We start from the raw sequence: 23959 nt of genomic DNA on the forward strand, positions 1-23959 counted from the left end.
GGCACCAGGGATTAGCCCATATACACACAATAGGGCGCAGTGTGATCCCATGCCAGTCCCAGCTCCGGTGGGTCACCTAGCATGCCCTGTAGCCAACCATCAGGCTGTCTAAAATGTCCGGGATGCCCCCGGGGACATAGGGGGGGCCCACTCCCTACCGGCACAGAAAGATGAAATAATCACGGCTCCGGCTCACCTTTCGGCCGCCCAGCCAGAAGTGTCCAGAGCGCAGAGGATAACAGTAGGGTGCCCTCTCCCAAGCCCCTTCTACGCTACGGCCGCCGCGGTCCAAATCAAAATGGCGGCCCGGGCCTTCACTCCGACAGGGTGCGCTCCACAGCGCAGGCCGGTGAGCCACCTCCCAGCATTGAGGAAAGTTCCAGGGGGCCCCCGGCAGTCACACGAAGGGACTTAGACCCCTCAATATCGGTCCCGAGGCGCCGGATCTGTAAAGCGCTGCCAATGTCTCCCGGGCGACAAGCCCCGTCTAGGCCCCAAAGCCTGGGCCTCTAGTGATTCATAGGCCGCACGGAGATGACCCACGTTGTAGGCCGGCTCCCGGCGCCCGGTCTCAGGTCCCTAGCTCCGTCCAAAATACCCAGAGAGGGACCGGACTAGGATCGCTACACTCCGCTCCCCCTCAGCAGAGCGGCGATGTTCGTGGAGTGCGACAGCGACACTGTTTGGCGGATTTTACCGGGATGAAGGGCGGTGTCTCCGGAGAGCTACGGGGCTAAGCGGCCATCTTCGTTGTCGCCTGGCCATGCCCCCTGGAGCAAATCTTGTTGACCGCCTTTACAAAGTTCACATAAAGCTTTAGGGTTATTAGTATCACCCCAGCTAGCTACGAAAGTGGCTAAAGGCTGTATGCCCAAGCGTAAAAGTAAAATACACCGCCTTATGCCGTGCTCTAATTGAAAACGCAAGTAAGGGACGGAAGTTTTGAATTCTTTTTGTTCATCAAACCGTTTATAGTGCTTCAATTGACAACAGTGATCTTTATCAGATTCACCTCCAAGGCTTTTACCATATTCTCATTAAAAGTATACCCAGACGCTTCCTCTCTAAAAGTCTCCAATTTTAACAAATGTCTTAAGGTGTCTGGGGCTGCATGTAGTAGATTGTATGCCCACCTAATAATATTAGATATTACTCAGGCAAAAATTCCCGTAACCGATAGCTCAAGATGTAGGGCTTGAACTGGGACCGACTGTGCCACTTTCATCAGTTTTCGGAGTATGGTCCCTTCTTTTACTTTTAGAGATTGCCATGATTTAATTTGTGAATATTCCATGGCATATGATAAGATCGTAGGGATTTTTATATTGTAAACTTCCAGCATTTTAAGTAAAGTGTCTGTTTCCTGTGGAAAGATACAATCTCTGTAAAGCCCCAACATGGGAATCTGCTTTCCAGTTCAGGTGGCGAAGGTGGGCTTTATCTAGGAGGTTGGAAGTGAATTACGACCCAGATACACATACTCCCAGTCTCTATTGGTTTGTCTCCTAAAGACCAAGTATAAGGTAAAGGCTTTCTTCTACCACTAAAGGGGAGTGCTTCAGTTGTATTGATATTTGGCATCAGGAAGTTTTTGGTTGCATAAAGATTTAGTTCATTCAGAGATCTTTGTAAACCTATTGGGGTCTGGTCAAGAATTACGATATCATCTGCATACATTAAACACAGTGGGCCTTATTTATGAAGGCCCTGCGCCGCCGGTGCGTCACTTTTTCCCATTTTAAAAGTGGCGCACCGGCGGCGCAAGGCCTTCATAAATAAGGCCCAGTATATCTACTTGAGCAAATTTTGGAGGAAAATTTTTACTTTGAGAGAGACGCCCTGGGAGATCGCTGATATAAATAGAAAATAATAAGGGAGCTAGTAAGCATCCTTGTTTTAGCCAATTCCGCGAAGGGATGGGTTTGGTTAGGCCTTTTTTACCCCCCATTTGAACTCTACACCATGTAGATGTATGAAGGGTGATTATTATTGTTAAGAGATCTTTAGGTATCCCTAATTTAGCCAATTTTCTCCATAGTGTTGGACGATGTACACTATCAAACGCCGTCGAAAAGTCGATAAAAGCACAATTTAAAATTTGGCCGTTGGACTTCACAAACTTATCAAGCACAGTTTGGAACACAGCAATATTGTCCAATGTAGAATGCTTAGGGCGAAACCCAGCCTGATACATAGGAATTACTTTCTTGGAAAAAGCCCAGTCTTTTAACTGTTCCAAAATACAAGCAGCAAAGATCTTGCCGGAGGCGTCTAGGAGAGCTATTTGCCTATAATTTGCAGGGTTTGTTCTGATGCCTTTTTTAAAAGGGGGACGACCACGCTCCCTCGCCAAGATTCAGGAATTTCACCACTTTCCAGGCAATATTGAAAAAGTGGGGCTAAAAATGTTCCCCAGTCATCAGTGTTTTTTTGTAAAACTTTGATAGGAATCTTATCTTGGCCCATTGTCGCTGAAGGCCTGGCAGAGGAAATCAAAGTAGAGATCTGAGCGGCTGAGATTTCCATTGTATTCTGTTCGGGAAGTTTCATCGATGCCTGATCCAGTCTGGGGGATAAAAAGTCTTGATGGTTTGATTGATAGAGCCTTAAGATATACTTTTCCCAATCTGATGATGACATCAGTGAGAAATTGAATACTGAAACAGAGCGAATGACCAATGGTGAATAAGGACAACTGAAGGGAGCAGGGATGCTGCCATTGAAGGGAAGAGGGAGTCATTGAACATGGACTAAGCAACTGGACCAGTGTCTTTAGAAGGCAGGTGGATGTATTAGACCAAGCTTCAAAAAAGGACTCCCCACGCTCTCCAAAAAGTCAGTTTGATGGAGAGCGGGTCTACACCTAAATTTAGCGAGGCACTTCTACCTGAGAGTGGACGCTTGAACTAGGAAGATTAAAAACAAAGTCATATTCTAAACAGGCCTTTATATTCAAAGGTGATATCACTTTGTATTAAAAATCAATGATGCGATGAGGGGAATTGCAAGACCATGGCATTCTTCAGGAGAGAAACATGGGATCCAGGCGTGGCATCTGCACATGCGTGTACCACTAATCACAGTAAGGTTGACCTTTGTCAACCCTTAGGGTACCAGGCCTCTAAGTGCTTGTAATAGAACTATAATATATATTTAGGATCTCTCAAATAATCAAACTAGGTAGATCAGGGATATATAGAGTTGACCATCAGCATGCAACACTTGAATGTTTGGTGAGAAAGTGACACTGCACACGTGAAAAAACATTGTTTTAATATACATCAGGATGTGAGACCAGCTCACAATCTTACCCCTTATTGGGTCATCCCGGCCCCATGGAGGAAAGGCTCACAAACCCCTGCAGTCACACTCTACAGGGGGGGGGGGGAGGGAGGAAGGATGGAGGACAGAAGAGTTGTTTCCTTTTGAGTAAATCAAATCCATTATCAATAATACAAAGTAGGATCAAAGTCCCTATTCAAATACTCTCTCTTGCTTCATCAAGGTGCGTTCCTGTCTGTAAACCTGACTGCGTCCACTCCTTCCTCCCGATGTGCAAGGGAGTGGGGGCGTAGTCGGTAATTTATAGCACGGTATTGTTACCATTATATCACCATATGCAGGTGTAGCCTCTTTAACTCCAGGACGTTGACCCCTCGAGATTGCTGATACATTGGAAGCCCTCGGCCAGGGGTGATGTCCTCCCTGCATTCCACAGAATCATCATGTGACACCATCAAGGCAATCCCGGACTGGCGCCTGTGAATCCGGTTCATGGGGAATGAGGTCTCCTTTTTAAAGGAGCTTTCCTTCCATACATAGCAGAGGAGCATTGGGTGACATCATCCGAGCATCCCATGCGGGAGGCCAGTCCCAGGCGGGCATATGAGTCACAGACCCAATTAAAGCTGTAGTCTACTATTGGCAGCACTTCCCCTACACAAGTTCTGGGTTTAATAATACTAAGTAAGAATGATTATAGAAAGAGCAAACTTTTGGGCATGCCTATTTTTCCTTGTAAGTTCTTCACACCCAGGGAGGGGACAGAGAAGAGAAGGGAGGAAAACTGCAGGTCATGGCCCCTATAGCTCTTCAAGGATGGACACAGTCGATGAGCACCATAATCAGATCCTTGAAAAAGGTGAGTGGACTCCGACTAGCCTGGGGGGATAATCAACCCCTACCAGTTGTAGCCATGGGATTTCATCATTCAGACCTTTTTCCCCATGTCCTCAGATGGTACACCCATCTCAATTCATGCGTGAACAACTTCTTATGGATGTCTTGGGTTAGCGGTCCACTTCTCAAGGACCTCCCTGGTCATATCCACATCTTTATGATTCAGTTAAAGAGAGTGGCTTGTTACTACTCGGTCCTAAAACTGTCCTGCACAAGTACTAGGTCCATAGTTGTCTCCTTTGTGGGAACCATGCACCCCGTTGCAGCACTTGTCCCTCTCAGAGTAGTTAAGCTCCAGAGATAGTTAGGTTGTTTGTACGATAAGCAGGGGTGCAGGTTGTCGTCTCCAAACTGTCCCTGCAAATCATGTAGCTAATCTAAGCATGTTCTATGTTTCGCCCATGTGAACTCCCTTCACAAATTAACTAACACTCCCCAGCACACGTCAGTAAGCTTTAAAAAACGATAAACAGTACATAGATATAAGCACAATTTGTACAAAGATTTCAGATTCTCTCTGTCTTCTTTTCTCCTTTATTCAGTAGGTCTTCACACAAAGAAACAAATGGGAATTAGTCTAGTGACTGTTTCAAGGCTAAGTCTTCTCAGTATGAGTTTTATTTCTGTGTTGATAATTCCAACCCACCGAGGGTGTCTGTATCCTACGGTGTCCTAAGTATGGTTCCTATTTATCCATCAATCTTGTAATACTCTGGTGTTTTTGAGAGTGTGTCTGTATGTCTACCTTCCTGACGCCATCAGTGTCATGTTGTCGAGTCATACTGAGAAGACTTAGCCTTGAAAAAGTCGCTGGACTAATTCCCATGTATGCGACGAAACACGTGTCAGCTGTTTCTTTGTGTGAAGACCTACTGACCAAAGGAGAAAAGAAGAATCTGAAATCTTTCTACAAATTGTGCTTATTTCTATGCACTGTGTATCGTTTTTTTACAGATTTCTGACGTGTGCTGGGGAGTGTTAGTACATTTGTGAGCTTAGGCTAAAATTTGGGGAGATTTGTGGTTCTCCTCACCTTGCAGCACCACCACTCAAATAGGTAACTTTAGGACAATTGCTTTGTGAATTTCTCCTGAGAGGCGCCAGTAAACCTAGAAAACATACCACTTTTCGTCTTTTCACTTCCCAAATTAACAATTTCTTATACAAAATGATCAAGTGCAAATATAACAGCAACAAATGTTGAGGGTACAGATATTGACTTCATATACTTTGGAGTATATTTATCATAGTTTTGCATTGCCCTTGCACCATGCAAGGGAACACAAATGTGATGCAAAACCTAAAATGACATTTACCAAGCCACACAAGGCCACCTTGAGTGCCCCTGTGTGGATTGGTAAATGCGGAGAAACGCAAGGCACGCAAGTCAGGGGAGCGTTCTATGGGTGGAGATGGGTCTTCCCATGCAGTCACCCCTGGGTTTTGGCGCATACCCAGCTTTACCATTGGTGGTAGACATGGGAATGTGTCAAAATGCCACACTTCCCCGTGGGAGGGGTAAGGAGTATAATTGTGCTTATTTCTCACAAACAAACAAAGAGAGAGGAAAAAGCCTCAGAGGATTTTTTTTGAGCAGGAAGGTGTCCCTACCTGCACAAAACCAATCTTGACTACAAAGCAGACACGCTTGCACCATGGTGCAGTGGGGCCTGAGTATGGGGTTAGGCAGAGGTTGTGTACCAGCGCAGGCAGCGAGCAGAAATGCACTGTATAACTTTCAATACGGTGCATGCAAGAGGCACAGGTAACTGCTGCTGTGTTACAATTTTTAAAAGCGTTAATTACTGTTTTATGTTTTAAATTGAACTAGCACCTGCACTTTAAAACATTGATTGCTCTTTGCGGAGGGTTTGACTTGGGGACATTTTGTTACTGATTGGGATATTGTTGCTATTGTAACTAAGTTAAACAAGTGCTATCAGGTTAGGCCATGTTTACTGCCTCACCTGATATCTACAAGTGGCCGCCATCTTGGGTGGTGCACTAATTGTTGCTTCACATCCACACACACCTGGCCCAGCTCCTTAATGAGCTCCGGGATGCAGACACCTTTAGCAAAGGCAAGCCCATCTGTGCCCGTCAGCGCCCGGCCGCGACCAGGGAACAGTAGCTCTACCGATTCGAGCCAAATAGAAGAAGGATCAGCTACTCTGCTGTGGAAATACGAGCACTTACTCTATCAGAAGAGAGAACCTGTATGCACAAATCTAACCCTAAGACTACCGGAATGAAATGTGAAGATTGCAAATTGACTCTAGCGGGTTCAAACCAGACGGTGACCAGTGACCTACACTTAGGGCCCGATTCCGATCTCTCTCGGAAGGTCCCCGAACACGATCCGGCCGTAAAAAGTTCGAGCCGTACGCATGTTCTCGGCCCGACTTGTACAGCTCTACGAGCAACCAAGTACAATGGGAGGAACGCAAAATCGCCGACCGAATCGTTTCCGGGTCTGAACCACTCCGTACACCTCGTCCGTAAGCAAACCGTGCTGTGCAATGGAGGTGAATTCCGACCGAGCCAGTAAGATACATGCGTCAGACAGCAGGATCAAGCCAAAGTTTCCGGCTCACAAAATGTCTGGGTAGCTGCCTTTGGGGGTCCGCGTCAGACACCCCATCACCCACAGCCTTACGACTCAGATACAGGGGGAGACCCATGGGTCTCCAAAACATAGGCATGTACGGTACTGATGGCACCAACGCGTACCCACTGCAAGGGGTGCCATTGTGCAAGACGTTCCCATTCAGTCAATGGGAGCCCATGTACGCATAGTGCGACCGGCTCCCATTGACTTCTATGGGAGTCCGACAGCATGCAGCCGCATTGTACTCGATCGGTTGGACTGTAGGAATCTGGCTCGGTCGGAAAACACTCCGGATCCGGCTCGGTCAGTGAGCTTTCCGAGCCAGATCGGAAACAGGCCCTTAATGGCGAAATTTAAAAACCTTTACTGGCAGATGTTCATAATCAACTGCAGATCTCTATCTAAACATAGAAACATAGAGGCAGATTTACAAGCCCCTGCGCCTCTTTTACGCCGCCGTTGCATCACTTTTGTGACGCAGCAGCGGCGCAAAAGATGCGCCATGGTGCGGGGTATTTACAACGTGATGCATCTCCCAGATGCGTCACGTTGTAAAGCCCTGCACCAGAAGGAGGCGTTCCATCACAGGGGAGGGCGTTCTAGTGCAGGAACGCCTCCCAAAAGTGGCTGAGTGACATCTGCAAGATGTCACTCAGTCACTTTTGGGCCGATGCTGTGTCAAAACCCTGCGCCTGCTTGAAGCAGGTGTAAGGATTGACGCAGCATTGTGGAGATAGGGCCCCCCAGAGCATTGCTGGAGCTGCGTCGCGCTTGCGACGCAACTCCAGCAATGCGACGCTTTTACGGCACAGATGCGTGACGCATCGGTGCTGTTTTTGCCCCATGGTGCACCGCATTGAAAATGCGGCGCATCCAGGGTGGCGGAGCAGCGGTGCACAATAACTGGCGCATACCTGCTGATATGCAGGGATGCGCCAGTTATTGTAAATCTGCCCCATAGTTTGGATCTATTTAGATCTATTTATGTTATTAGAGGAAGAAAATTCAGAAGCCAAGTTTCTTATGGAAAGCTGGCTCCAGCAAGACTCATTGCCCGACATAAAAATTACACTCCTCACGAGATATGTTATCGTGAGAAGAAAAGAGAAGGAGGAAAGAGAGGGGTCACAATTATATACAAAAAAGGAATGAAAGTTAAAACCCACCCGATATCACTTGCTGGGTGTGAAGTGTTACTTTACCCCTTGCTATTAGCACCTTCGTAGGATTAGTAATTTATCAATCACCAGGATCCTATGCACAATTCATACAAGCACGCCCAGATGTTGTGGCAGAATACAGTCCTACAACAGTCACTTTTTTAGTATTAGGAGAGCTCAATCTTCACTTGGAATACAAGACCTGCAGAACGGTTAGTAACTTCCTAATGATCCCTGTGGCAGTTCAACTAACAGTGCGAGTCAATGGTCCTACTCATAATCAAGGGCATTTGCTCAATCCCATCTTTTCTAATATATCTGATCTAATCATTGATAAACCCCCTAGACATTATATGCTGTAACCATAGAAGGATTCTGTTTCAGCAGGCTAAACTCAGCTGCGCACCGGAGGTGCAGACCACTCCTAGATTTTGTCACAACTGGGCATCATTGGTTCCCGTTCAGTCAATGGGAGCCCATGAACGCGTCGTACGACTGGCTCCCATTGACTTCTATGGTACTCCAACAGCATGCAGCCGCATTTCACTCCCTCGGTCGGACTGCAGGAGACTGGCTCGGTCGGAAAACACTCCGGATCTGGCTCGGTCAGAGAGCTTTCTGAGTCAGATCGGAAACGGGCCCTTAATGGCGAAATTTAAAAACCTTCACTGGCAGATGTTCTTAATCAACTGCAGATCCCTATCTAAACATAGTTTGGATCTATTTAGATCTATTTATGTAATTAGAGGAACAAAATTCAGAAGCCAAGTTTCTATGGAAAGCTGGCTCCAGCAAGACTCATTGCCTGACATAAAAATGACACTTCTCACGAGATATGTTATTGTGAGAAGAAAAGAGAAGGAGGGAAGAGAGAGGTCACAATTATATACAAAAAAGGAATGAAAGTTAAAACTCACCCAATATCACTTGCTGGGTGTGAAGTGTTGCTTTACCCTTTGGAATTAGCACCTTCTCAGGATTACTAATTTGTCATTCACCAGGATCCTCGGCACAATTTATACAAGCGTGCCCAGATGTTGTGGCAGAATACAGTCCTACAACAGTCACTTTTTTAGTATTAGGAGAGCTCGATCTTCACTTAGAAGACAAGACCTGCAGAATGGTTAGTAACATCCTAATGATCCCTGTGGCAGTTCAACTAACAGTGCGAGTCAATGACCCTACTCATAATCAAGGCCATTTACTCAATCCCATCTTTTCTAATATACCTGATCTAATCATTGATAAACCCCTTAGGCATTATATGCTGTGACCATAGAGGATTCTGTTTCAGCAGGCTAAACTCAGCTGCGCACTCCTAGAGTTTGTCACAACTGGGCATCATTGGTTATAAAAGAATGGGAAAATATGCTATCCAAGTCGATTCCTGTAATGGCCGGAGACACAACTAAAAGATACAATAGTTTTAAAGCATGGATCCTGAATGCCGCTAATCTCCAGGTGCCTGTGAAACAACAAATATCTACATAAACAGGAGGGAAAGCAGAAGAGCCTAAAGAACTAAAAAAATGAAAGAGTATGGAGAAAAAACTACAAATGCACAAGCAAAAATAACTATAAAAAAACAATAAGATGTACTACGATGCTATCAGGGAAGCAGGAGTCAATTACTTTGCTAGCAATTTACAAAATGCCTCAAACTCTGCAAAAGAACTATACAATCTTAGTGAATAGATTGATGCATTCCACATTCACAAATTCTGACACCCCCCTCAGAACCACACTGCAACTAATTGGCCAATTTCTTCCTAGTAAAGAAAGGTAAATACTATCCTCAATACTCCAGGAGAACATGAGAAAACTATCATACCCCTAGAAAAGGGAGATGAAAAGATGAACACTTCCCTGAGATGACCGTTGAAGATACTCAAGCTATTGTGTCATCTCTCAAATCAGGCTCCCTTCAGGAACCGGCACCCCCTGGCACGAGGTCCAAGGGCCCGATTCATAGAGCTAGCTTAAGACAAAATCCTACACTTACTACCATTTTGGTGTTCACAGAAGGCACTTACTCATTTCGGTATTAACTTTAGGACTCCTAAATGCCTTTGGGGAATACCGAAAGGCTTAAAGTTGAGATTTTTCACAGTTTAGGAGTATTAAAGTTAGGACTCCTAACTTTAGGACTCCTAAACTGAGAAACATCCCAACTTTAACACTTTTGGTATTCACAGAAGGTATTTAGGAGTCCTAAAGTCAGGAGTTATTACTTTACTACTCGTAAACTGAGAAAAATCCTAACTTTAAGATTTTCTTTATTCACAGAAGGCATTTAGGAGTCCTAAAGTTAGGACTCCTAACTTCTGTGAATACCGAAATGAGTAAGTGCCTTCTGTGAATATCAAAATGAGTAAGTGCCTTCCGTAAATACCAAAATGAGTAAGTGCCGTCTGTGAATACCAAAATGGTAGTAAATTTAGGATTTTGTCTTACATTAGTTCTGTGAATCGGGCCCCAAGGGAGGATAGCCAGTTGTCACCATATTGACTAATATATTCAATCAGTCATTAAAAACTGGTGTAGTCCCACCAATGTGGAATCAGGCCACAGTCAGACCACTTTTTAAAAAAACAATGGCTGACTCATTATTATGTGAGAGCTAATATGCCTTTTACCAGGTCCAGGTAAAATCCTAGAGATATTTGTAAACAAACATCTTTCTTTATTCTTAGAGTCCAGTGGAATACCTCACTCCAACCTAACAGGCTTTAGAACAGGGAGCAATACAGAGACAGCCCTCCTACCTGCTACCGGGGAAATTAGGGCAATTTTAGACATGGGTGGCACCACAGCCTTGATTTTACTTAATCTTATTTAATCTAAGTGCCACATTTTACATGGTACTGCACCCGACACTGGTCAAAATGCTAGTTGAAGATGGCATTGGGAGCACAGCTATGAAATAGCTTACCTCTGTTCTTCGCAATCACACCTTTCAAATACAGGTTGAAGATAAGCAATCTAACAATGTTTCCCTCAAGTGCGGTGTTATGCAGGGCTCATTCCTGATCTCCACCCTATTCAATTTGTGTGTCGCCCCTCTAGCAGAGATTAAAAAATCCCATGATATTACATCAATCTCCTATGAGAATGACACACAAATTATTATAAGTCTTTCTAATCAAACAGAAAAGACCTCCTCTCTTCTTAACTACTGTCTTGAACACATAGTAGACTGAATGGTAGCTAGGAACTTGAAGACAGAGGTGATGTTAGTGGGTAACATCCCACTAGGTGGATGGAAATGAACTAGCCAGATGCCCTGGGTAGATATCCTACCCCCAAAAAAGAGGTTGAAAACTGACAATGGAAACCCAGGTAAAAAAAAAGCTTGTTTTGGTTAACTTCTTACTCTAGGAAGAATTCAGAGATGGCTACCAGACCCAACTCGCAGAGTGGTCGTATAAGGCCTGGTGATTTCTCAGCTGGACTACAGAAACTCTTTATACCTTGGAAGCCCTAAGTCAGTCTTGAAAAGAATGCAGGTCATACAAAATGCTGGAGCATGTATCGGCTCAAAAAATACCCAAGCACCAATCAGCAAGGACAGCACTGGTGGCCATGCACTGGCTCCCTGTGGACATGATAACTCATTTCAAGACTCTATGGCTTGTACATAAAGGTATCCACCAAAAAATTTCTAATTTGATCCAGGACTTTATTACACTTTACAGCCCAGTGAGGTTGCTATATTCCACTAATCATCTGCTAGTCACAAGTTGTTCTTTTCCTTACATCTCCCCAAAGCTTTGGAACTCTTACCCGCTACAAGTGAAACAAACTCAATCATAGTGAATCAACATAAACTAAATTTCCATAAATATGTAACAACTATAGTTTAACACTATAATGTATATAAATCTTTAAAACCGAAAAACACAAAATCAATGTACAAAATTATACACAGATTCATATTAAAACGGTATTTAAAAAATGACTTCAACTTGATCACTAGCCACCATATCATCCTAAAATGTAATTGCACAAACAAATTAAATAAATAGCAGAACAAAACTAGCAAAACTATTTTTTTAAACCTTAACACAATAATTATTATACAAAGAACCCTAAAGATAACATAATATATCCAAATTCATAAAAGCAAGTAAATAATGATTACAATCAATTCATATTTTAACCAATTAGCAAATATAAAATTAATTACATTAAATATGTTCCAAAATATAAAAAATAATTTCCATAATTAATTATGAAATTAACAAATGTTCATGTATGAAAAAAATGTATACTCAATTAAAAGATAAATAGTTAGAACACTCCCCCCCATTCCACTACAGACTCCACTACCTTCCAAAAAGAAAACACATAAAAAAAGGTCAAATGTATTACCAATTAAACAAAAACAAAATCTCTCTAAAGCTATTAAAAAATATTTAACATTAAAAAAGAATGTATAATACAGAGTCTAAAAAAAATTTCATTAGAAAAAATATTTTTGACAACTACATTTAAAAAAAATATAAAATACTTACAAAACGGGGCGTGGCTTGGACGGCGGTAGCAATGGCCGCTTAATCCGGAGTTCCGTAGTCAGGAGAGCGACTACGGCCTTATTCCCGGTGTTCCCATTCAGATAAACGAGCGGAAACCAGAGCCATCGATGCACGGAGCCCTACAATACCCTCCGGCGCCCTGATTGCGGTCCTGGACCTCTTTCTGTGGTATTTGCTCAATACTGCTTCAGCCCGCGCTCCGGCCCGAGAGGCTCGTAAAATGGCAGCGCCCGGTCTCGGAATCTCGGCCTGACGCAGCAGGCTACTCCATCTCTTCCTACCAATGTTCGCCATCCACAAGACATGGAAATGAGGCAGCACACCCTCCGCTACCATCGGACACCTACTGAGGTGAGAGGACTTCACGTGTACGCCACCACAGCCTGAGAATCGGCCCGACTTGCCTGACCTCAAAATGGCGGCGCCCTCGGAGCCTCGAAATTATTTAATTCCATACTAATTGTGTAGTCACTCGATCCACAGCGCGACCACCTACCACCAAATGATCTCTATGTGAGGCCCTACAAGGGAGTAAGAAAACCTGTGCCCGTCAAAAGCGCAGTTAAGCACTGTAAGGGGTTTACTGCACCTCGGAGCTGCCATACATTGTCAGAGGTGCTGATCTCCGAGCCCCTCCTGCCTCCACACTTCGAGGAGGGCTGCCCATATCCCGTGCTAACAGCTAACTCTTCAGCTGCGTTCACCTGCCCTACCAGATACTATACAGGTGCGGGCCACATCTGTTTGCCTCTTAGTAGAGCGCTTAGCTCTCGCCTTCATTCACACTTCCTCATCAAGTCCGGTCACTGCTAACCTCCCCATGATAGGCTAGGACCTGTAACTCCGGCTCCTTCAACGCACTTGAACCACTCACGCAAAGTGATAGCTGCGACTAGAAAATCCTACCAAGCTCTCCTGCCAAGTCCTTCTGTACTTCCTGTTTTTTTGGTCGCCTCTCTTCTCTGCCATAATGTCTAACAGGGAAGACAGAAACATTATTAAAAAGGTTAAGCCGAAACCAACGATCTCAGAATCGCCTATAAAAAGCAAGGCAGACATGGCGGCCACAATGGACATGATCCTTAAGAAGTTAGCGGACCTCCACGAGATCTCCAAATCTACCAAAGCTAACACTGAATCAATGCAACTCGAATTGACAGCGATTAGGGCAGACATGAGCGCCCTGAACACGAGTCTAGGAGCGGCCGAACAACACATTAGCGACGTGGAGGATCTATCGAGACAATCTACGAAGAAAATCCAACGACTAGAAGTTGCAACTGACGCTCTTAGACTCCACACCGCTGAATTAGAAGATCGGAACAGGCGGGGGAACATTAGAATTTTTGGCGTGCCGGAGAATTCTGAGAAAGATGCGGACTCTTGCATTGCCTTCCTGGAGTCATGGATCCCCATGGTCACCAAGCTAGTCTTCTCTCATGGCCTCGAATTAGACAGGGCACACAGGATCCCCACTTTCACTAGCAAAATCTCCAAAGGCCAGAGGCCACTGATTTGTAAGCCACTCAGGTTCCAGCACGTTGAGATGATCCTTCAATACGCAAGGAAAAACCACTCCATACTATGGGAGGGCCAGAGAATCATCTTCACACAGGATTACTCGAAAGACATGGTGGAAGTGCGCAAGGGGTTTCTAGACCTGCGTGACAAGCTCAGATCCAAACACATCACCTTCTCCTTCGCAGGTCCCGCCAAATTCAAGATCGTGCTGGACGGCCGTCCCAGATTCTTCACGGATTCCAAGGTACTTGCACACCTACTCGAAGATCACTCTGCACGAGAAATGGACCAATCTACCGGACTTTCCAACAAAAGGAAAACTACTACCCCAACCTCTCATGATGCAGCCTCTGCGTTCCACTGACGTCATGCCTTGTCAGAACTGAGGTTTTGCTATCTAAAGTCCCGAGATGTGCACAACGGTATGGACTCCTAGACTGAGGTTGTTAAATTCAAGAAGTGCGGCATCCTGACTAAGTGTTCCCATGGTCTCTGAGTTTGTAATCTAAGACTTTAAGAACTGGGTTGTCTGCCACTAACACTTTAAATAGCACACTTCGTTCTCTTGTGATGTACTCTTATCCACAAGCTGCCTTCACGCAATCAGTCTGTCTCTATATATCCAGTCTTGTAATTCCTTTACATCCTTGTTATCTCCTTGACTTGGGGGTTTCCTCAACCCTATATTGGTTTGTTTGGTTATCATACCATGCCAATGTACTCACACATCAGGCTCCCGACTTAGTCACTCCAACCGACTTTATTTCCGTCTTAGATGGCTTATCGTTTGACTACTCCGGCTATTACAGCGGGGCTACACTATCCCACATTACTTAATCACTGGGAATGTTATTATGTTATTATGTTGTATTAAGGTTACTCCTGTTCTACCTAGCTGGGTACTGTCGTCGTACTCCCTACATACGTATTGGGGGGGGATGGGTGGGGAGGGAGGAGGGGGGGATCCTTGGGTGAAATCGGGTGGGAGGGAGATTCAGAGAGTTAAGATGATCCAGAATCTAAGAGTTTCTAGCTCTTTTTTGTACTGTTTTATGCTTATGTTTGTTCTTTGCAAGCACAGCACCAACTTTATCGCGATACACTCATCGATGTCCACATGCTGTAACCTGGTCCCTTTAGTGAAAGTTGCACTTCCAAACTTTAAAATATGCAGGCTACACCTTCTACATACAACAAGTCAAGGTCTACATTCACCACTCGACCCACGAGGACAAGCGCGTTGCCACGCTAACCGTACACTCTCGCCACCTGATCGCTCCTTAGCAAATAACTCCCACTATGATGGCTAGCGCCAAATCATTAGCTGACGACCTTACCGTCATTTCACTGAATGTCAAAGGGCTTAACCATCCGGTTAAAAGGCGGAAAATCTTTGACTACCTTGCTAAAACAAAAGGGGATGTCGTCTTACTCCAGGAAACTAAGTTGTCAGAAGAAGACATGCGTTTTCTGAATGTACATTGGTCATCGCACATACTGAGCTCCCCCGCGACACACAAAAAAGGAGGAGTTATCACTTTACTAGCGAAAAAAGCCAACTTGACTCTAGTCTCACACACACAAGATACTATGGGTAGACTACTGGTGACACACCTCTTAAGGGAAGATGACCCTATCCATGTGGTGAATATCTACGGCCCCAACTCTGATGACCCCGAATTCTGGGACTCAGTCTCTCGCTCGTTAGAACATATCTCACAAGACGACCTACTAATAGTGGGGGGCGACTTCAACCTCCCTCTGGACCCAATCCTAGACAGACAATCCAAATGCATGTTTCACCACTCCCGATCAACGAAGCCCTCTTACGCCTATGTGAGCGATACTGCCTGAAAGATTCCTGGCACCTCCAAAACCCAGACGGTAGAGACTATACCTTCTTCTCTGCCCCACATAAATCGTATTCACGAATTGATTTCATCCTACTTTCAAGCTCCTACACACACCTAATAGAGGAAACTGAAATATCCCCTAAATTGGTATCCGACCATGCCTGCATCCGCACCAAACTTGCTGGCTCCCGGTCAATTCTCCCCCCTAAGAGATGGAGATTTTACGAGGAAACCCTGTCCGATCCCTCTAACAAACTACTTATAGCTAACGCCATCGAGGAATATCTATTATTGAATGTCACTCAAGATACTTCACCTAATACCTTGTGGGACGCACTGAAAGCTACGATCCGTGGGATCATTATCAACATCAGAGCTAAAACTAACAAAGCTCTAAATAAAGACCTAGAACTGCTAGAACACCAGATCAGACTCCTAGAATCCCGCCATAAATCCAACCCCCTCGATTCCAACTCTCTAGATCTTTTGACCCAAAAGAAATATGAATATAATACCATCACTAGTAAGAGAGCTGGTGTTTGAATCAATCGCTTCAATGCCCTGAAACTATGTGAGGGTAACAAAGCGGGTAAACTCCTTGCCTCGTACCTCAAACATAAACAGAGACTAACCACTATATCCTCGATAAAAGACTCCGCAAACCATACCCATACAAAACAGCCACAAATTCTTGAGACATTCAAAACTTTTTACGAAGAGCTATACAAAAACGAGGTATCATTGGACATAACAGCCTGCACTGAATATCTCGAGTCCCTACATCTTCAAAAATTATCGGAAGATGACAAATCTCAATTAGGGTCCCCCATCACGCGCGCTGAGATTACGGCAGCCATCAAAACGTTAAAGAGCAAGAAGGCCCCCGGGCCAGATGGCTTTTCCACGGCATTTTATAAGGCCTTCAGTAACCAACTCAGCCCGGCGCTCCACTCCCTTTTTAACTCTACAGCGATCAGTGGTAGCGTTTCCCCCTCGATGAGTGAAGCCACAATCATAGTCATCCCCAAAGATGGTAAAGATCCTCTCCTCACCAAGAATTACCGCCCCATATCTTTGATAAATCTTGACTGCAAGATTTATGCCAAAATTTTAGCGAATAGATTAAATACTCTCCTTCCAAAACTGATTGGCCCAGCACAGGTTGGTTTCCTAAAACATCGAATGTCGAATGACAATACTAGATTATTGTGTCACTTATTAGAAAAAGCTAAGACCTCTACCTCCCCTTTGGTTGCGATAACCTTGGACGCAGAAAAGGCCTTCGATAAGGTCTCATTGTCTTTCCTCCAACAATGTATGCACAGTTTCAACCTAGGTCAATCCTTCATTAAAATAGTGCTGGCCTTTTACTCCTCCCCATCAGCCAGAATAGCAATTAATGGTACCCTCTCCAGGTCGTTCAGATTCTACCAGGGCACCAGGCAAGGCTGCCCACTCTCGCCTGCACTTTTCCTCCTAGCCCTTGAACCCCTTTTAACTGACATAATGCGCAACAAAGAAATAGCTGGTGTCTCCTTCGGTCCCACTCGGGTAAAATTAGCAGCCTACGCTGACGACATCTTAATCGCTACAGAAGACCCCGCTAATTCTATCTATGGACTCATGTCCTCCATCGGGAAATACTCAACCCTCTCGGGATATAAATTAAATAGAGATAAGTCCGAAGTCAAGCCTCTAAATGTCCACACCAACAAGGAGGTTCTAGGAGACTCCGGACTAACGTGGCAAACGGACGCTATTAAATACCTGGGTCTGGAGTTTACCGACTCACTTCTAGGCACACTTAGACATAATGAATCCATCACCCTTACCAAAATGAAACGCCTACTCGATGGTTGGTCTCCCCGGTTCATCACCTGGTGGGGTCGTGTACAGACCATAAAAATGATGGTGTCCCCCTTAGTCAACTATCTTAGAACGATGCTACCCCTAGTCCTCTCCAAAGAATTCCACAACAAGCTGGACAAACTAATTTCCTCTTTCCTCTGGCAAGGCAAAATAGCCAGGATTAGCCTAAAAAAACTATGTTTGGATAAAAACCTAGGAGGCATTAATCTAGCGGACTTTAAACTATATCAAACCGCCTTCCGAGCCAAACAAGGCTCATACTGGCTAACACCTCAGTCGGACTACACCCCGGTGTGGTTATCTTTGGAAAAACCCCTCCTCCAAGGCCTTGATCCCGCCACTCTTCTCACCATTAAAATTAATCCAACCCTAGGCTCCTGTCCCATTTTTAAAAATACCAAAACGGCCTTGCTCCAAGTGAGCAAACATCTGCCAAACCAGTTCCGGAAGTCTAGATGGGAATCACTCTGGCAGAACAACACACTAACATACAAGGGGAAACCACTACACCTCGCCTCATGGATAGCCAAAGGGATACACTTTCCGCACCAACTCTATGAGGGCCTGTCACCGCTCCCTTTTAGCACATTACAAACCAGATATCAGCTCCAACACACGGAATTCTATAACTTTCTAAACATCAAAGTGGCACTGACAAAGGAAGACCTAAGTGTTCGCATCCCCTCCCTCCCCGACTTTCTCCATACACTCAACAGACTCGGCCATCAAGCTTCGAGAATCTACAAATTAATCCACCCACAACTTTCCACCTTGACTGACTCTCTGAGGGTGTTCTGGGATTTTTATTCGTCAACACCAACTTCTGACATAGAATGGGCCAGAACTTGGGAATCCACCACACGCCACAAAATTAGCCCTACTTTGTCCCAAACTAAGTTCTGGCTTCTCCATAAAGCCTTCTGGATGCCTAAGAGACTATTCCTGCACAACATTAGGGAAGATGACATCTGTTGGAGCTGCAAGGTAGAAAGCAGGGATCTCGAACACCTAATTCTCACATGCCCATGTGTCACCTCCTATTGGGACAGAATCTTTCATTTCATCACCAAAGTCTTACACGTCTCACTTCCGAGAGAATTCTCAACCCTCGTGTTGGGGTTTGCCAAAACCAACACACTCAATGACAATGACAAAGCCCTTCTTGACCTTCTATTGACGTCAGCGGTTAAGATCATATTAAACAACTGGAGGACACTGCTAAAGCCTCCTTCCCCCACTGGCTCAATTGGGTCTCAAATCTCAGAGGAGCCGATAATTTAGCCCTTGCCTCCACCCCTTGGCGCCCCCACATAGGAAACTCTGGACTTCCCTGGAGGAATACTTTGATTTACACAAACCACCATGACCTCCTTTTCCACTTGCGTTCTTAAAGTACGGCTGCTTACGCTCATATATATCCTGTAGTCCTGCTTGTTGTTTTACCTTCACACCAATGTATTATTGCAACGATATTGTATTCTATTCTTTATATGATTTCTTGCATATCATTTATGTATATTGTAATTTTATGTAACCTTTTTACCCCTTACTGGTTTCCTTGAGTTCGCCTCCTTCTTGTTTTCTTGTTTTTTTTTTTACATGTAATATTACTCTGCACTTAAGATTGTTTTACATGCTGATCATGTCTTAAACTCCCAATAAAAACTTGTGAACAAAAAAAATAAAAAAATACTTACAAAACAATATTATTGCCTTCTATATTCTATCACATGATATTTTTGACATTACAATATTTTTGACATGTCATGTATGTCTCACGATATTTTTGAAGAATACGCAGTGTTTTTAGAGGAAACATGTATTTTGACATTTGCTCTTTTCCTTTCTCTCATGTTGATGCCTCGCACTGCACTGACCCTGCAGCTGGAGAACTGCTGGACCCATAAGACATAAATGAGAATACATACATTGAGTTCTTAATCAGATGTCCTGTTTTGATGAACTTGGATGGAGCTATCCTTCTCAGAGCATCGTGTGAATAAAGGCAGAGTAACGACTGAAGGTAAGAATGAAGCAAAGTGAGAAGGGAGAGAAGAAGGGCACTTAGAGAAAGGAGACATTGCAGTAAATCAGAAAATGGAGAAGACATAGACTATGAAGGAGGAGGGAAGTTGAAAGATGCTAAATTATTATCTCCAATTTCAGAAATGGTTTAAACCTGGAATAAGGAGGCTTGGCATCTATTAATTCCTTGCGTACTTACCATTTACAGTTACAGAGACAGAAGCCTGTGCAGAGAGGCCGGTGACTGTGTTGTCAGCCACACATGTGTAGTTCCCATTATCTTTAGAAGACACCTTTTCAATGATGTATGTGTTACCAGGACTGTTTAGATCAGTACCATTGAGATGCCACTGGTACTGCGATGCTGGGACAGACCCCGCAGTGCAGGATAAAGAGAGTGTATCCCCCACTAGTAACCACTGAGAGGTTGGTGGATCAATCCTCATGTTCTCCGGCCCATCTGTAAGAGAACACAGAGAGGGTATGTGAGTGTTTTTACCAAAGAAAGGGATAGGAGATGGTAGAGAGGACTCTCGGGTTACTTACAGGCAACAATCAGAGTCTGGGGGTCACTGGCACTGCTGCTGACGGGGTTCATGGCCACGCACTGGTAGATCCCTGAATCCCCCCGTGACACGTTGGTAATGGTCAGGGTTCTGTTGTCTGGAGACGGAATGATATTTCCAGGTAGAGCCGAAGTGCTATTAAAGGACCAGAGGATTGTGACAGCCGCACTCGAGGTGTCGCAGGTTATCACGGCAGGACCCCGGTTCTCCACCAGCTGTGAGGGCTCAGAAGTCACTGTGGGTTTAGTCACCAGCTCTGCAGCCAAAAAAAAGAGACAGGATTATATTGTCAGCAGAGGACTGGTAAAGAACAAGGGGAGGACAAAACTCTGCCAGTGCATTTCCCACAATTTCAAATAGGTTTTACTTTTATAATAATGGTGACATGATTTCCAAAATAAGGTAACCACGATTCGTAATTGACGTGGCCCATTCGTAATTGAAGCCCAAAATCCCTTGTCCACAGTGATACTACTAAACTGAGATAAAATCCTAAACTTACTACTTTCGGTCTTCACAGGAGGCATTTAGTAGTAGTAAAGTTAGGACTCCTAACTTTACTACTACTCAATGCCTTTTGTGAATACCGAAAGTCGTAAAGTTAGGATTTTGTCTCTGTTTAGTAGTAGTACTACTAAATGCCTTCTGTGAATACCAAAAGTAGTAAGTTTAGGATTTTTATCTCAGATTAGTTCTGTGAATTGGCCCCATTGTGTTCGCTTTGTTTGCCCTAAGTTGGCAGGGTATGCCCAGACGTGGGTCCCTTGCTCACTTTGCCACTGGATTCAATCAATCAATCAATCAGGTCATTTATAGAGCGCACTACTCACCCGTAGGGTCTCAAGGCGCTGGGATGGGGGGGTGCCGTTACTGCTCGAACAGCCAGGTCTTGAGCTTCTTCCTGAAGGAGAGGTGGTCTTGGGTCAGGCGCAGGTCGGACGGGAGTGAGTTCCAGGTCTTGGCAGCTAGGTAGGAGAAGGACCTTCCTCCTGTTGTCGCTCTTCGGATGCGGGGGACGGCGGCGAGGGCGTGGCTGGTAGATCTGAGGAGGCGCGTGGGAGTGTAGAAGTTGATCCGGTTGTTGAGGTAGCTTGGGCCTTGGTCGTGTAGGGCTTTGTGCGCGTGGGTGAGGAGGCGGAAGGTGATTCTCTTGTTGACCGGGAGCCAGTGCAGGTCTCTCAGGTGTCCAGAGATGTGGCTGCGTCGGGGGATGTCGAGGATGAGTCTGGCCGAGGCGTTCTGGATCCGCTGGAGTCTCTTCTGGAGCTTGGCGGTGGTTCCGGCGTAGAGGGCGTTGCCGTAGTCCAGTCGGCTGGTGACGAGGGCCTGGGTGACTGTCTTCCTCGTCTCGGTGGGGATCCACCGGAAGATCTTACGTAGCATGCGCAGGATGTTGAAGCAAGACGAGGAGACGGTGTTTACTTGTCTGGTCATGGAGAGGGAGGAGTCCAGGATGAAGCCCAGGTTGCGTGCGTGGTCCGTCGGTTTGGGTGCGGTGCCCAGGGCGGGGGGCCACCAGGAGTCGTCCCAGGCGGAGGGCGAGGAGCCCAGGATGAGGACCTCCGTCTTGTCTGAGTTCAGTTTCAGGCGGCTGGTCGTCATCCATTCGGCTACTTCTTTCATCCCTTCGTGCAGATTGGCTCTGGCGGCGGCGGGGTCGTTGGTCAGGGAGAGGATCAGCTGGGTGTCGTCGGCGTAGGAGATTATGTTGAGGTTGTGTTGGCGTGCGATGGCCGCGAGGGGGCTCATGTAGATGTTGAAGAGGGTGGGGCTCAGCGAGGATCCTTGAGGGACGCCGCAGATGACTTCGGTGGCTTCTGACTTGTACGGTGGTAGGCGGACTCTCTGTGTTCTTCCGTCGAGGAAGGAGGTGATCCATTCCAGTGCCTTGTCCTGGATTCCGATGTTGCCGAGGCGCTGTATTAGGGTGCGGTGGCAGACAGTGTCGAAAGCCGCGGAGAGGTCCAGGAGGATGAGGGCCGCTGTTTCTCCGTTGTCCATCATAGTTCGTATGTCATCGGTGGCAGCGATGAGGGCGGTCTCGGTGCTGTGGTTCGCTCGGAAGCCAGACTGTGAGGGGTCGAGGGATCCATTCGTCTCGAGGAAGGCGGCCAGTTGTTTGTTGACGGTCTTCTCGATGACTTTGGCCGGGAACGGGAGGAGCGAGATGGGACGGTAGTTCTTGAGGTCGTTGGGGTCCGCTGTAGGTTTCTTGAGAAGGGCGCTGAGTTCGGCGTGCTTCCAGCTCTCAGGGAAGGTGGCGGTGTCGAAGGAAGTGTTGATGATGTCCCGCAGGTGGGGTGCGATGACAGCGTTGGCCTTGTTGAAGACGTGGTGGGGGCAGGGGTCGGTCGGAGATCCAGAGTGGATGGAGTTCATAGTGCGGATGGTGTCTTCGGTGCTGATCGGAGTCCAGGTGCGGAGGGTGGTGGTGGGTGGCGTTGCTGCGGTTGTGGCTTCCGTTGGTTGGTTGCTGAAGCTGTTGTGTATGTCCGCGATCTTGTTGTGGAAGTAGGACGCGAGGGAGTTGCAGAGGTCTTGCGACGGGGTGATGTCGTTGTTTCCGGCGTTGGGGTTGGAGAGCTCTTTTACGATGTTGAAGAGTTCCTTGCAGTTGTGTGCGTTGTTGTCCAGCCTGTCTTTGTATGTATTTTTCTTGGTGGCGCGGATCAGTTGGTGGTGTTTCCGGGTGGCGTGCTTGAGGGTGGTCATGTTGTCCGTGGTTGGTTCCTTTCTCCAGACTTTCTCGAGGGCTCGGCAGTTCTTCTTGGAGCTCTTGAGTTCGTCGGTGAACCATGGTGTTTTTCTGCTGCAGGGTCCGCTGGGTGGGGTTCTCAGAGGGGCGAGTTCGTCTGCGCAGTTGTGGATCCACATCGTGAGGTTGTCGGCGGCCTGGCTGGGGTTCGCTGAGCTGGCGGGAGGGTGCTGGCTCAGGGAAGCGGTGAGCTGGTCGGCTGTGATCTTGTTCCAGCTTCTTCGGGCAACCTGTTGCTGGTGGTGGTGGATCGTCGTTCTTTTGAAGGTGAAGTGGACGCAGCTGTGGTCCGTCCAGTGGAGTCCTGTTGCGTGGCTGAAGGTGACGTCTTTGCTGGATGAGAAGACGGCGTCGAGTGTGTGTCCGGCGAGGTGGGTGGGGGAGGTCACCAGTTGCTTGAGTCCGAGGTTGGCGAGGTTGTCGAGCAGGCTGATGGTGTTGCGGTCGCTGTTGTTCTCCAGGTGGAAGTTGAGGTCCCCCAGGAGGATGTAGTCGGCGGAGGGGAGGGCATGCGGGCTGACGAAGTCGGCGATGTCCTCGCTGAATCGTGTGCGTGGTCCCGGGGGTCGGTAGATAAGGGTGCCTCTGAGGGTGGTCTTCGGGTCGGTGTGGATCTGGAAGTGCAGGTGTTCGGCGGTAGCTAGGGTGTCGTCGGTGTTGGTCGTGATGCGGATGGTGTCCCTGTGGATGATGGCGATGCCTCCTCCCGTCTGGTTGGCGGTGCGGTCCCTCCGGGTGATCTTGTAGCCCTCTGGGATGGCGATGGCGATGTCTGGGGCTGAGGAGGCGTTCATCCAGGTCTCGGTGAGGAAGGCCACGTCAGGGGCGGTGGTGTCGAGGAGGTTCCATAGTTCCACGGCGTGTCTGTGGACGGATCGGGTGTTGAGC

The 23959-nt window shown here is 46.4% G+C and overlaps 1 protein-coding gene across 1 annotated transcript in view; it reads right to left on the bottom strand.

Annotated features, from left to right (window-relative positions):
- LOC144766586 (cell adhesion molecule CEACAM6-like) overlaps positions 1-23959 on the bottom strand; it is a gene marked incomplete at its 5' end in the record, with an annotated part of 93650 nt that overhangs the window by 44380 nt on the left and 25311 nt on the right. The window contains 2 exon segments of the mRNA XM_078650381.1: positions 19950-20210; positions 20297-20572. Of these exon segments, the coding sequence (XP_078506507.1) occupies positions 19950-20210; positions 20297-20572 (537 nt within the window).

This window comes from Lissotriton helveticus, chromosome 7 (assembly GCF_964261635.1).
Source record: "Lissotriton helveticus chromosome 7, aLisHel1.1, whole genome shotgun sequence".
NCBI lineage: Eukaryota > Metazoa > Chordata > Amphibia > Caudata > Salamandridae > Lissotriton > Lissotriton helveticus.